At 39.9% G+C, this 15,311-nt stretch overlaps 1 protein-coding gene across 1 annotated transcript in view; it reads right to left on the reverse strand.

Moving 5' to 3' along the window:
* The window catches only part of p4hb (prolyl 4-hydroxylase, beta polypeptide), a 34,874-nt gene that overhangs the window by 1,211 nt on the left and 18,352 nt on the right, over positions 1-15,311 (reverse strand). The window contains exons 3-10 of the mRNA XM_043715016.2: positions 15,034-15,167; positions 11,939-12,076; positions 5,948-6,052; positions 5,373-5,498; positions 3,782-3,982; positions 2,627-2,747; positions 1,914-2,095; positions 1,607-1,693 (exon numbers count right to left, since the gene is read on the reverse strand). Coding sequence (XP_043570951.1) covers positions 1,607-1,693; positions 1,914-2,095; positions 2,627-2,747; positions 3,782-3,982; positions 5,373-5,498; positions 5,948-6,052; positions 11,939-12,076; positions 15,034-15,167 — 1,094 coding nt within the window. The remainder of the gene's footprint in view (positions 1-1,606; positions 1,694-1,913; positions 2,096-2,626; positions 2,748-3,781; positions 3,983-5,372; positions 5,499-5,947; positions 6,053-11,938; positions 12,077-15,033; positions 15,168-15,311) is intronic.

Here is a 15,311-nt window from a genome sequence, read left to right on the forward strand (position 1 = left end):
AGAGAGAGAGAGAGAGAGAGAGAGAGAGAGAGAGAGAGAGAGAGAGAGAGAGAGAGAGAGAGAGGAGAGGGAATGTGAGCATTGAGGAAGGACAGAGAACCCTAGATGACTTATTCTGTGACCCATCCAATCATTTAGGGTGGCGGTTCCTGAAATGAAGATTGGTTACTCAAATGCAGATTTCAACAGAATAAAGCTCTAGAAAAGCCTGGCAAGCATGTTCTTAATCACTTAGTCCATTGTTTTTGCCAGGGATCTAGATTTTGACTAGATAGTTAAACACCCAATTCCCCTTCAAGTAGGACAATCTCCCTTTCAGGACTACCAGATGCCAGTTTTCCCCCTTAGATGCACTATTGCAATCAATGAGAGTTGGTCATTTCCATCCTAGTCTTTCATCTTGAAAGCTGTAATAGAGTCACAGTCATACAGCACAGAAACAGACCCTTCAGTCCAACCAGTCCTTGCCAAACAACCCCAAACTAAACTAGCCCCACCTGCCTGCTCCTGGCCCATATTCCTTCAAACCCCTTCCTATTTGGTGTACTTATCCAAGCCTCTTGTAAAGCTTGCATTGTACTGACATGCACCACTTCCTCAGGAAGTTCATTACACACACAAACCACCCTCAAAAACATTGCTCCTCATTTCTTTAAAAAGTATTTCTCCTGTCACAAAGTGTAGCCCCAATCTTGAAATTCCCACCCTAGGAAAAAACATCTATACACTCGTGAAAAAACATCCCAGCCTCCTTATAACTCAAACCTTCCATTCCTGGCAAATCTCTTCTGAACTCTCTCCAGTTTAATATCCTTCCGGCAACTGGATGACCAGACGGACACAGTATTCAGAGACCTCACTAACGTCTTGTACAACCCGAACATTACGTCCTAACTCCTTAATTCAAAGGGCTGAGTGATGAACACAAGCATGCTAAACTCTTTTAGCCACTTTAGATAACATTAAAGCAGTTAGCAGGGATTTGAAGGCAGCACACTTGACCAGCAAAAGACAAACAACAATGTTAGAGGTGTCAAAGACATACAGCTATTTAAGTTTAAAACTGGTCAACATTTTTTTTTTTTTTAAAAAATCAACACCAACATGCACCCGTCCTTCCACTTGATCAGATTTGACTACCAGGAAAGCAACTCTGACTATTCTGGGAAGATCAAATTGTCTAAGGACAAAGGAATGTGGATTGTATTTGTCCAACGGAGGCCAAAAATATACCGAGTGCTTTTAAAAATAGTATTAAGTATATTTAAATACATGTTATTTTCTCCCTCCTAAATCCCTCCAGCTTCCTCACATTTCAGCTCTGAACCATTGTTCAAAGAAATTAACAAGAAGTAGGGTATTACAACATGCTATCCAGATTAGTATTCCCCAATGCAATAAAACCATGTGATGAACAATACGTCCAACTCTAATAGCAGCCAGCATGATCTGGGCAAAAGTGTCACACTGCAGCCACATGTCATTACAGTGAAGCTCACTGCATACCACACTAGAACTAACATCTGAGAACAGCACAAGTTCAATATTACCACCTTCTAGGTCACAGTCAAAACCAGAGTACCTGGCCAGACTGGTTCATACTTACTTCATCAATGGTACCTCCATCCTTTCCTCCACTCTCTACAAATTTGACAAAAGATTCAAGTGTCCTCTCACCATTGAAATCTATAATCTGTAAACAGACATTAAACTTAAGTTAGAGAAATGGTAAGTGTAAATATTCATGTTAAAGACATTTCATCATTATGTTTAACTCAGTAACTGGAGAATCAAATATTTTCAGCATCTCCTGTGAAACAGCAATGCCACGTCTTATTGCAAGTTAAACGTCGAAAATGAAAATATCAGAGCAACAAAACATTGGTCTCAGAGATCTGTGGACCAACACTCACCGTTCGCTCAGAGCTGGCAGGGAAGAATTTGAGTGTGGGGAAACTGTGGATCTTCACAGATTCAATTTCATTGGCAGTGGCATCCATCTTCGCAATTACTATTTTATCATTATCTTTGTACTTTTCTCCCAGAGATTCCCAGATAGGAGCCAGCTGTTTACAGTGACCACACCATGGAGCATCTGTGGCAAAAGAATGTTTTATACCAGTAAGTTACCCCCAGATTGCAGTTCCTGGCACATGGGTTCATGGGCCCATGTAGAATTCATTTCATTACAAACTGTACCTTCCTAAAATCAGAGGGATCTCATCTGGTACCCATAGCACTTTCAGCTTTCCCTGTAGTGACTCTAGATTGATCTTTACTTTGTTATACTTTGTTCAGTTCTGGTCTCCAATTGGAATAGACATTCATCCAATTAGCATGCAAATGAAAGATAGAATAAGGTGTGTGTATTGAATACACTTGACCTCCCTTCTCCAGTCTGGCAAACACCAGTACCAAGGCTGCTGGATCATGGAAGCACAATTATTTCCAATAAAGTCTACTGCAACTCTACTTCAAGGCCTCTTAGGTGTACATGCACTAGTCACCATTTAAATGACTAAATATTACCTTAAAAGATTTGTGTTTTTAAAACTTAAAGAGGTATACTCAAATCAAACAGAAAGGCCAATGAAGAGAACCGCATTGAAGCGCTTGTCACACTTACAGAATTCAATAAAAACATCCTTTGTTTCGTCAAAGGCAACTTCCTCAAAGTTTTTGCCAACAAGAACTTTGACCGCTTCTTTGTCCCAGTCTTCAGGAACATCTTGGCTCATGAGATGAGGCTACAGGAGTCAAAGCAAAAAAAAACCTTGAAGTTTTCAGTTCCAGGATAGTCACTGCTACGTTTGATGTTAAATATTTGACAGTGAAAATGTTTAAATTGCTACCAGTGTTTGTATTTTTCAGATGAAGCACATTTAAGTACTGCTGACCGATAGGTAATACATGCCATCAGGAGGACAGTCCCCATCATAATTAAACCTGTGTGGCATCTGGCATGGAGTTGTGCATTCAACTTCAGAATAAAGATAAAGCAAAGCATTAGCTAGCTTTTATCCTCAACACTAAATGGCCTCCACATCCAGTGATAAGTTTCACTTACAACATTTTGGTACATATGTTCTACTCTAACCCTATAAAATAATCAGCCTAGTTCACTTGATATTTCCAGTTTGATTTGATTTCCTCCATTATAAATCCAAACATCAAGGCTACAGTTCACAGTCCACCGAATTAAACTCTCAGTGTCTACATAATTAGCAAGTACTTCACCAGGCTTTTATGAACCGTCCTCAGCTTTACAAGCCCTCTACACTCGCTAGTCTCAACACCCTCACACCCCTTCACCAATCATCTACTTGCTATATCACACTGGCTAGGTAGGGAAATGGAGTACTATCCACAAGTGTAAATTAATGCAACTGAAAAATGGAACACTGCATTACTATCAAATAAAGATGATACTCACTTGAGCACAGTAGAAGTCTGCCAATATCTACAACATACATCCCAGTGCACGATTAGTACTATCATAAAGGGCAAAAACGAAGACAAAAACAGAGCTCTAATACAACTACTCCCCAAATGGCATCCAGCCAAGCAGCTTACACTGCCCCAGAAGGGCATTCACACACTTTCATCTCAAACCACGAGCATATTCTTCAATTCCTTTCTCCCTGGTGCCTAGACTCCCCTTACCTGGTCAGCACTATCCACGATTCACCTCCGGTTACCAACATTCTTAAAGAAAACTACACAGTTTATAAAACAGGCTTCCACAGACAGACAGTACCTGGTGATTTGAAAGATGTCTCACCTTCAATTTCCCTTCCAAAAACTGGTTGCAGAACATTTTGACATTGTCTACAGTGATGTCCTTGCTCTCTGGCTTGTATTTGGTCATCTCCTCCTCAAGGGTGATGAGGCGAATGGCTGGGCATTCCTCTTTCTTCAAACCAAAGAACTCCAGAACCCGCTGGTTGTCCTCGACTTCACTGTCAATGTAGATGAAGAGGATCTGGTGGGAGAGTTGTGAAGGGGCAGATTCATTTGAAAGATCAAAAGGAGCTGCTTCAAACATGGGGACGGAAAGATCCTTAAAACCTAGTTATTAAGTGACAGTCATTCCCCCAAATCCAGAGATATAAACATTAATTCATATCAAATTTGGTTTCTGTATATCAGGGTGGGATTTAGTACCTGGACACTCAAGCAGCCCATGGTTAACAAGAGACAAGAAAGCACTTTACTTCATCGTTAATCATCCACTACAAAAGCAATGCACGAAGATAAAGGAATACAATTGGGTCTTAAGTGACAAATAGCACCCCAATATCTAATTCATGGCCAGTGTATATTAACTAGAATATTCCTTAAGGATTTAAAGTAGAAAATGACAAATGCAAATGTAGAAAATGGGACATAAGCAAAGTCTGGGATCATGTTGCTAAACAGCTGGAGAGTCAGCAAGTCCACTTGTGTTTCTGATGCTAAGTTAGAAACACAGTCTATAGTGTTGCAATAATGCAAGTCCAGATGAATCAGTTGCTTTGAGGATTGAGCTAACTTATAGAGCACTCAGATGATATTAACCGAACCTGATCAAAAAGGAACATAATCTAAATTCAAATGTTACGTAAACTAAGTCAGATGAAGGCAGGCAGTTAGGGTTCAGATTACAAGTACCACACAGTGGTATGGGAAAAGGGCACAAAAAAAAAGTTGTGACTGGGGTGCAGTGCATGGACTGGAGAGGAGATCCCATTTGCAAGGTATGCTGCTTGTAGTAGAGAAAGATTGGAGGTCATAGTATTTTCAGTGGCAGCTTGATGAAGCTAGCTGGTTGATAAAATTAAAATCATGGTTTCGCTCCTAAACATCCTGGATTTAAATTTCAGCCAATGCTGTTGATGGCCCCTCACCACTGGAGACAAACAAACATTCACCCTTAGCAAATCCCTTCAGTTGTAAATACTCTTCATTCTAAATTCCAGAGAACAAGCCAGTTATCAGTGTAACCCCTTCATACTCTATCATGGTGAATCTGCTCAATACAGAAGCAGCCTGATACCAAAAAAAATGGAAGATCGTGGAAGTTAATCATTAGTTGTTCGCTTGAATGTCAGATCAATCGAGATTACAACCAAAATTCCATTTGCTTCAGATGACATGTGTCTAAGCAGTGCATTAGCCACTAAATCACCACTCCAATCCAAAGTGGATGGCTTCAACTTCAGATAAGATTAAATGGGAAAGAACTCTAATTAGACCAGAATAGAGATATAGTTAGGAGATATACACAGGCTTTCCATTTTCATTAATGGAATTTTGATATTTAAGCCACGGGTTAAAACTTCACCATAATTATGTCTGATCTAGAAAAGATCAATGTCAAAGCATGCACTTACTTTGCCCTTGAAGCTCTCCGCTGCTTTCTTGAAATTGTTCAAATTTTCTTCAAAGCTTGATGAACTCTTGGGGATGAACAGCAGCATATGGGTCTTGATATCACCACCAAAGATCTTTGGTGCAGACTGCAAGAAAACATCATTCGTGAATGAACTTTCACCCAAATTGTTGCAAAACTGTTTTTACCAGCATGCTCCCCCAACATTAATACTTCACAGAATTGTGTTAATGTCCATTTGAAGTACAAAGGTGGGTCAAGCTGCAAGTCTGTGTGAAGTGACATCTTCCCAACAGCTAATTGCTGCAACACAATTATAGTACATTAATATACAGTCACCCACTTTAAAACAACATGCTATTATACACAATGGCAGCAAGAGGTTGGCAAGAGATTGTCAATTGTGCCAACTTACAAGATTTGTTCACATCTCATTCAAGGCACTATACATATTCCCTCAACATACAATGAGAAAAATCAACAGTGCCATTGCTAATCCATAGATTTTTAATCCATAGATTTAGGAGGGATCACACTGAGCACCCAGTTCCCAAAAATAACCAGATGTTTTTGTACCTGCTCAGTGAATTCAATAACTAGAGGCAGTTGGTTGCTCCTAATAAATTCAATTATATTCTCCTTTGTAACTTCACCATCATAGATATTACGACCTTCATCGAACTGAAACAGAAGTAACATTTAAACATCAGTTTAAAAAATTCAATAACCACTGAAACACTTTACATACAGAGAAAGCGGCCATTTTATTACACAATGTCCAACTATAAAATCACACTGTGGCCAGTTTTGGCCTCCTTATTTCAAGATGTAAAGCAGAGGTTGTTGAAAGGAAGTTGACCAGCTTGATACATTGAATGTTCACCTGGAAAATAATCTAAATGTGGAGCCTGCCACCCAGGGAGCACAAAACTAAAATGAATGCATTTGAGAAGCTCAAAAAGCACACCATGGAGAAGGTTATAAAACATACATTGCAGACAGTTAGTGGGCAGGAAAGTTTGGGGAGCATAAACAGCAGTGAGGACAATTAGGTGAATGGCCTGATTCTGCATTGATAACTTTAATTTGCCTCCTGTACAAAGCCTCATCCATCTAGGACGACCCTTTAGACAGATCCCAGTTTTGTCCTGAGGCAGGGAGTAAAAACATACCAGGAAAGCTGAGACCAACTCAGCTGCAATTAGAAATATCACATCGGCATTACAACCCCAGTTCCATTAACACCAGCTCATAGATAGATAGATAGATATAGTCATCCAGTAGTCACTGAGTCCCCAATTTAGAAGGAAATTATGGACATCATCTTCCTGCCTGCGCATTAAGTCATGCTTAAGGCGTACCTCCCATCAGGAAGTGTGAAATTACACACATGAGATCAGGTTTAGCAGTAGAAAGCACTAAATGAGGCTTGCACCATATCAAAGCTAAAAATAAAAGCTTGATACCTCTTTATAATTTATGCAATTAAGCTTTTAAAGAAAAGCTCCAGTCATCTTACTTTCCCTTTCGAGAGAGGATGGACAATCTCTCAGATTTGGAATTCCTACAACTAGCAGACTACACAGCAACAGTATCTAGGAAGTCTGAAGGCCACTAGTGACAAGTGAAAGGTTATTCCAGCATTCTGCCTACGTGCATCACTTCACATCAAGACAGCAGACAAGTTCTTCAAGTCTCCTAATCCTTTAAACTCAATACCCCATGGTTTGTGGCTGCTCAACACAGACTGACAAAAATAAACTACTTAAAAAAAAAAGTAAAACTTTTGCACATCTCCAGTGCACACAGCATAACTGTAATTGTGGTATCTCACCCATTGAAAATACCAGTGCTGAGCCAGAATTTCATTCTTTCCCGCACACCACAAAAATCCAGAGTTACATGCTCTTCTTTGTTAGCACAGCTAGAAGATCATGAAGCATTTCCCACTCAGGAAGGGCTTAAAACAAAAGTGAAAGTGTTGTTACTTGTTGATAGTGTTGAAATGTAAAGAAATTATTAACATTAGTAACAGGAAATTAAATGCAACTGGTTTCATTTCCCCTTTTAAAGTTTTGTGCTTTGCTTAAGATGATCATCCTTTCTGACTCAGCATTCAGTTTGAAGCCCACATTCTAAATCTGTACATCTAGTGGGATGGACTGGTGACAAGTGGATCAAACTAGTTTAAACACATGGGATCATGATCTTAAGTTAGCACTGCTCATCCCCACCTCCCCATGAAACTTAAAACCGTAACTGGAAATGGTCACTTAGAACTGAAAGCACAGCCAAATCTCAAAGGCCACACACACTGTACGTGAGTGCAGGGAATTACATGATAATCCTGTGCTTGAACTGGGACTGTCAAGACCCAACATCCAAAGCACAACAGGATTAGATTCCCTACAGTGTGGAAACAGGCCTTCAGCCCAATAAGTCCACACTGACACTGAAGAGTAACCCACCCACACATTTCACTGCATTTACCGAATCCAGGTCCGTGGTGCTGAGAGAACAGCAGTGCGAGCCAGAGCCACCGTGCCACCCACAGCAAAAGAATGAAGTGACATTAAATTCCAAATCATTTCCCAACATCTGCTTAGCAGAAAATAATACTTTGATCCCTGCTTAGTGACTCAAATATCAGGAATGACAACCCAGGAAAAAAAGGGAGCTTGCTTTCACAATAAATAGGGAACGCTAAAGTGTCCAGCCCTCAACTGGACACTGCAGAAAAATAACCTATTCCAGGTACAACCACTACCAAACAAGGGTCTTACTTCATTTACTTGCTGCTCAAAAGTAGTTCCTTAACCTCATTTTAAAAATTATTAGCTGATAAACAATAGGGCACTCAGATCACTAGTGAAATGCCAAGCAATCTCCCACAAACAAAGTTTTTAAAAAAAAAGTCACTCAGGGAAACAAAACAAACCAGATCTTTTCCTTAAAAAGCGACCATTTCAGTAATTATAGGATTGAAGGCAAACATTGGGAACTCCAGCTACTTTGCTTATTGTCTGAACAAGGAACATTCAAAATATCACTAGGTCACAATAAGGCAAAGATAGGACAGCAAACAGGACTTACAGATGAAACTTGAAGAAAAGTACTTACCTTTCTTGTAGTAGTTGCTACAACTGATAAATCAGAGACCTGTCCAAGTAAAATTAGTTTCTCTATACAACTCACCAGAAGCTTCCAGAGAAAGACAATGGAATACCAAGACCCTCGCTACCCAATGTACAATTTCAATATTGAATTGGGAAGCAATGACCACAGAGCTGACATCCCTAGATTTTCTCTGCCTCTGAACAATTTTCCTTATGTTGCCTGTGAGGGGGGAGTTCGTAGGGATTAGAATTTTAGTTAGTATTGTGCTATACGTCAATGGTTTACATCTATTTACTCATTACTTAACTTTTGTTTACTACAGAAATCTTGACTGCAGTATCAACCTTTATCTGAAAGGCACATAAATTGGGGTAGTGTGCATAATTTCAAACATTTGGTACAATTCTAGGATTAGCAGGGCTCAGTTTATGATGCTCTACCATGGGTTGTAAAACTTTCATGGTAATGATTTCCAAATAGTTTAAAAGTAATTGAATTTCAAATTTAATAATGTGGAGTCAAAGCCAAAGCCAACATTTCATAGGACCTCCAAAAAGGCTTGGATAAACCAAAGCTGGTTAATGCATTAGATCAATCCTGCCACCCAGTGGCTCCCTGGAAATTGCAGCTATAAGGATTTAGATTTAACTTCGATTTTACATCACACAGTCTGGGCGTGGTCCCCATTAACAGGGCATAGAACCAATTCACTGACAATTGCCCTTGAGTTTGCAGCATACAAGATTGTTGGGATACAACAAAGACAAGACAGTGTCGCTCAAGTTGGTATATTTCTATTATTTCGCTCAATGTCAAACCAGAGACTCTGTTCCCACTGCAATATGCCCACAGATGAGGATTTAGTCATGGGGTGAAGAAAATCTTCCACACAATTGCCCATTTGCAGAAAAGCTAAATACTTAACCCCACCTCCCCAACAACAGACCATCTAAAATCCATGCTAATGACATGACACTCAAAACCTCCATTCAAAAAGGGAACACACAAGGGAGAACAAAACCATAAAATTTCAAACTTTTCACCTATCACCAGAAACAGATAGTTCAGGGAATCCTTTGAAACTAGACTGTGCAGTGAAGCAGAAGGGAGGGTGGTTACCAGATCACTAGTTCCAGTAAATTAAAAAGTTTAAAATAAAAATAATAAATATATGATTTCCATTTGAACTGGCAGATGGGCTCTACTGATCAGAAAGGACAACTGGTTCTTGCTTTTTTCCCCTGAAAAAACCTTCAAACATTATGTTCCCAAAAACTGAACTCTTTAGCAACTAGCTAGTAACCGAGTGCATTGGGTGGATGACAGGGGACTGAAGAACCACCACCTGATACCCTGTTTACTCAGCTCACTCCAACTACAACATGGGAAACTGATGGACTGTGGCAGGTGGTTTAATAGTCCTCACCGTGGGAATAAGGATCATTCCCAGTTATTTGACCTATTTGTTTTTCCAGAGAAAATGCCAGGAGCTTTGGGTCTAAGAATTCAGATCTGCTACTTTCTCCCCACCCCCACCCCCCTCATTTATCTCTCCACCCTTCGGGTACTCTGCCTGTATTCCTGATGAAGGGCTTTTGCCCGAAACACTGATTTTACTGCTCCTCGGATGCTGCCTGACCTGCTGTGCTTTTCCAGCACCACCCTAATCGAAACTCTGGTTTCCAGCATCTGCAGTCATTGTTTTTACCTCCTACACCTTACCTCAGGGGAAAAAAAAAAGTTTCACCTTTAAAGTTAAAAAGTTAGCTGCATGACAATTTTATGCAGAAAGAAAGTGTTACAGGCAGTCTGGATATTTTTAGAACATGGAAGCATCAGAAACAAGAATTATTTAAGCTATCGTCTCAAATGCTTTCCCTTTAACATTCAAATACTGCCGCCCACTGGTATCAGGTTGTAGGCTCAAAGTCAATCAAACCTACAAAATATGCAACAGCTGCACTTAATGGCTGGAGACTACAGCTCTGCCTTGGGCAATTAACACGGTTCCAGTTTTTAAAAAATGTAACAAATAGTTACAAATTCAGCTATTTAGCAATGTGTTGGCAGCTCCAAATGGAAAAAATAGGTAACACTTGTTTGCAATTCAGGACCATGCCAGCCAGATCAATACAAATGAATGGATCACCCTGCAATCCAAAGACATTAACACAGGGGTCACATCAGTAACTGAGATGAGCTATTTATTGCACACATTAATTACTCATCATGGGAGTCACAAACTGGAATCTGAATTTAGTGCATTCAAAGAATTTTATTAACTTGTCAGTACCTATACTGGGAAAGTGTGGGACAGCTTTAAGAACAGTTCACCGCAAGTTATTTCCACCACTCCCAGTGAAAGAATCCAATCACTAGCCCTTTGGAATAAAGTAGTAAGGCAATCTCCTCATCCCTTCTGTGTCACTATCACTCAATTAGCTGGATCTGATTCTTAGCTCCATTTAACAAAATGTTCCATACACCAAAATTGGAGTTGTAGTGGTCAGCAAAGGTTACCTCCGATTACAACAGAATCTTGATCAGATGGGCCAATGGGCTGAGAAGTGGCAGGTTTGGAGGATTTGAGCTACTGGGAGAGTTGAACAGGCTGGGGCTGTATTCCCTAGAGCAGAGGCTGAGGGGCATGGATAGGAGAAATAGACAAAATATTTTCCCTGGGGTAGGGGAGTCCAGAATTAGAGGGTATAGGTTTAGGGCGAATGGGGAAAGATATAAAAAGTGATCTAAGGGGCAATGTTTTCATACAGAGAGTGGTACGTGTATGGAATGAGCTGCCAGAGGAAGTGGAGGCTAGTACAATTTGCAACATTTAAAATAGCATCCGGATGGGTATATGAATAGGAAGGGCCAGGTGTTGGCAAGTGGGACTAGATCGGGTTGGGGTATCTGGTCGGCATGGACAAGTTGGACCGAAGGGTCTGTTTGCATACTGTACATCTCTATGACTCCTTAAATCCCTTGCTGATAGAGACCCATCAGCCTTGAAGTTTTTCCAAACTAATTCTGCTTCAGCAAAGTTTTTGAGACACGAAATTCCATCACACATTGAAGTAATTCCTAGCATCATCCCTGAATGTTAAGGTTCAAAACCCTGAAGCTTTCTTGTGGACAGCCCCACTTAAAATGTCACAGATAATCAATTTTAGAAAGAATTTGATTGTACTGCTGCACTTTTCAGTCAAAATTCTCAAGAGTTGCTGCAAGAACAGCCCAACACCAACATTACAAACCTATGGTTACCTAAAGTCGAGGTCAAAAGTATGTCATCAGCAGCTTTCTAGCCGAGAGTACATCTTATTATCACTGGGCCAACTGCAGTCAGGAGTATGATTGGTCTCCACTTGGAGACCATTTGCTTCAAAATAAAACAAACAGCCAAGGCTAACAATCAAAATCTGCTACAAAGTAGATGGATTAATCAAATACCTTCTTAAAAAGGACAACACCATCCTTCTTCACATCATATTTTTTGAAAAGGTCTCCTTCTGAAGTGATTCCAAATGGCACCTCATCAAATGTCTCTGCAGCCTGCAGGAATGTTTTGGCATCGCCACCTTCCATATCCTGAAAGGGAAACCATTTTATTCAGATACATTCCCATTCCACTCAGGAGCCATGCAAGTTTGAGCTTGTTTAACAAAAAACAAAAACGGCAGGGTTTTCTTACTGTAGTAAGACCATAGAGTTTTCATTAAATAGTAACTGCATTTCAGGAGGATTAAATTAAAATCAACTTTCAGACTACATGAAATGCCAATGTCACTATCTAGCAACCATACACTAATTGAGAATACTTACACTAAAGTGAAAGATTGAGAAAGATGCAACAGGTTTTAAAGTTTTACTTCAGTGACAATTGTCTTTGAAAAAGAAACATGTCTTTTTAATAACGTTTTATACAAGTTGACAAAAATAATGATTGCATTGGTGCTCATAAAGGTACAGATGAAAAGATGTTGAGAAAGCTAAAAGAAATTCTGTTCAATAAGAACATCCTTTCAAAACGAGCAACTGAAAGACTGAAGCTGTTCAGCACATATGCACTGAGCAGCCAGTCATATACTCAAGGGCCAGGATATAGAATTAAATCATCTCATCCAGGAGTCCAAATAAGCAACTCTGCAATAGAAGAAAGCAACACGTAACAGCAATGACATAAGCAATGAAAAACTTTGTTCCTTATCTAGGAGAAAGTGAGGACTGCAGATGCTAGAGATCAGAGCTTAAAAATGTGTTGCTGGAAAAGCGCAGCAGGTCAGGCAAAGGAACAGGAGAATTGACGTTTCAGGCACAAGCCCTTCTTCAGGAATTCCTGAAGGGCTTATGCCCGAAACGTCGATTCTCCTGTTCCTTTGATGCTGTCTGACCTGCTGCGCTTTTCCAGCAACACATTTTTAAGCTTTGTTCCTTATCTGGACTATTCAATGACAGAATATGGTAAGAAATTAAGTATTCAAATCACTTCAAACTCAAGCCATCATTGCAGACACTGCACCAGTTACAATTCTCTGGTGTGATGAAAGGATGCTTCCCCTTAGGGAAAAGAACCACCAACAGGAAACTGTTTAATGAGGGGGCCACCCCTTCAACGTAGGGGGAATCTCTCCTCTACTCTCTTCCCCAGACAGCAGTGGAAACTGTCACAATGCGATTTAGATTTTTGATTGATGAGAGTTGAGAATTATGGAGAAAACAGGCAAGTGAAGTGAAGTGAAGTGACTGCTGGAGTAAAATCAGCCATGTTATTGGATGACAGCAGATAGTGATCTACATGGCCTTAAATCACAACAGGGGAAAGTGAAAGACAGGCTGCACAGGATTAAAACACTTCCATCATGGGTTCAGTTGGGCTTTATGACCCTTTGTAATGTTCAGGAATAATAAAATTAGAACTCTGACCTATAGTAATTAGGAAGAGTTGATGTCAAAGCTTTGTACTGGATACAAAGTTAAACAGCTTGCATTTTTCTAGCACTCATACAAGAAGGAACATCGAAGACAATTAAGAGTGGGTTAAAACAATTATTTTTCTTAAAAATAAAGGCATCAGGACTAAGTTGGATATGTAGTGGTTCAATAAGCATTTATCAAAACAAGGGGAGAAAAGAGATTCTGTTGTAGCAAAAGACATCTGAAGGGTTACAAAGCTAGAGATTGAGACACAGGCTGGGACTAGATTATAAAGGGCAGCAAGAAATTTTGACTTGCTAAATGTAAGGGAGCCAGTGTAAACTGGACAGTTGAAGTTACAGATCCAAGACTTTGCTAGAAGATGATCAATTTTAAATTTGGGAGGACTGGTTTAGAGCTGCTGTTTTAGTACAGTTCAAATCAAGACTGCAGGTAACAAGAGTACAGATTGCATGCAGCCATTTAACACACACAATGCAGAGGCAAGAAGAATCAAGGAAGAGCAGATCAGCAGAAATGAGTGGAACAGTATTCCCTAAACTCCATCACTAGTCTTTAGTGACAATCTGTGTCAGGACCAGTAAAGCATTAATCCTGGCAAGAGTCAAACTGGAGGAGAATGTCAGTCTCAAATCTGAAAGAGACAGAGGAATAGCACTGGACCTCATGGTACACACTGAAGCAAAATCTGCATTTCTGCAGAGAGAGGAGAGAGAGGAGAGAGTGTAGAGACTACTTTATTTGTTAAAAAAAATTTGTTCATAGCATGAGAGACTCACTGATTGCACAAGCATTTATTGCCCATCCCTAGCTGAAAGTAATGAGTTGACTTCTTGAACCACCAATGTCCATTTGGTGAAGGCGCACACAGTTAGGGAGGGAGTTCCAGGATTTTGACCCAGGATTATGTTGCCAACCAAATACTGATGACAAGCTGTTAACCAAAAACCATTTACTGTTTCTCTATTCATGGATGATGCCTGATCCATGGGTATTTCCAGAATTGGAGTTATACTTTAGAATCTTCAATACAGTTTGTGCAACCTACAAATAACAGAATTTAAAGTATTGCTAAACTTTTACCTTTTAGTATTATCGCAGCAAACAAAACTCAATCCTCTAACCTGTTGCTGCAATAAGTGTGCATAGAGGAGCAGGGGACAAATAAACCTAGCATCTTTATCATTTAGTCTCTCTCAGCCTCCACTTGCTACATGCTCAAGACATTCTTTAATTGCTATTCTATTAGAATCCCATACAGAAGCAGTAGCATGTAAACTTGCTAATTTGCAACATGTTAAAACTTCTATCAAGGCTACAGTGTCAGTTTAATTTGGGGAAACTCCAACCACCATCAACCTGACTTTCAATCTACTTCTGTGGAAGTAATGTATCATTCAAGGAAAAAAAAAAGGGGAAGCACGGGGCAGGTCTGCCTGTTTCTTGCATTAATCATCTGCAGCCATTAGCTAGAAAAAGAATCTGCTGCAAAAAAAAAACTTCTCCCAAATCACGAGTGGCTAATATAGCACTTGGCCCTTACTCACATGGTACTACCCTCATGGTGGTAAATCCACAACAGTCTGCCCGAAAACTTAAATAATCAGTACCTTGAAAAACCCAATAACCACCACTTCTGATGAGTCCACAAGTTTCTCAGCAGCATCTGCTTCTTTAATGGTGTCTGCTGCAGGTCCCATACGCTTCTTCAGCCAGTTCATGATATCTTCATGCTGTCGTCCAGCTAACAAAACCAAAGATCAAAGAATTTTTTAAAAAAAGGAATACTTGTTAGTGAGCAACTAGTTCATGAAGTAATGAGGATTGCCATTTGGGTCGTTGGCTAACCTTTTTATTGTGCACTTTATAGAGCCAACCTTGTTATTAA

Source organism: Chiloscyllium plagiosum, unplaced genomic scaffold, assembly GCF_037043375.1.
Source record: "Chiloscyllium plagiosum isolate Xiang-an unplaced genomic scaffold, Cpla_swu_hap1 HiC_scaffold_25, whole genome shotgun sequence".
Classification (NCBI taxonomy): Eukaryota; Metazoa; Chordata; class Chondrichthyes; order Orectolobiformes; family Hemiscylliidae; genus Chiloscyllium; species Chiloscyllium plagiosum.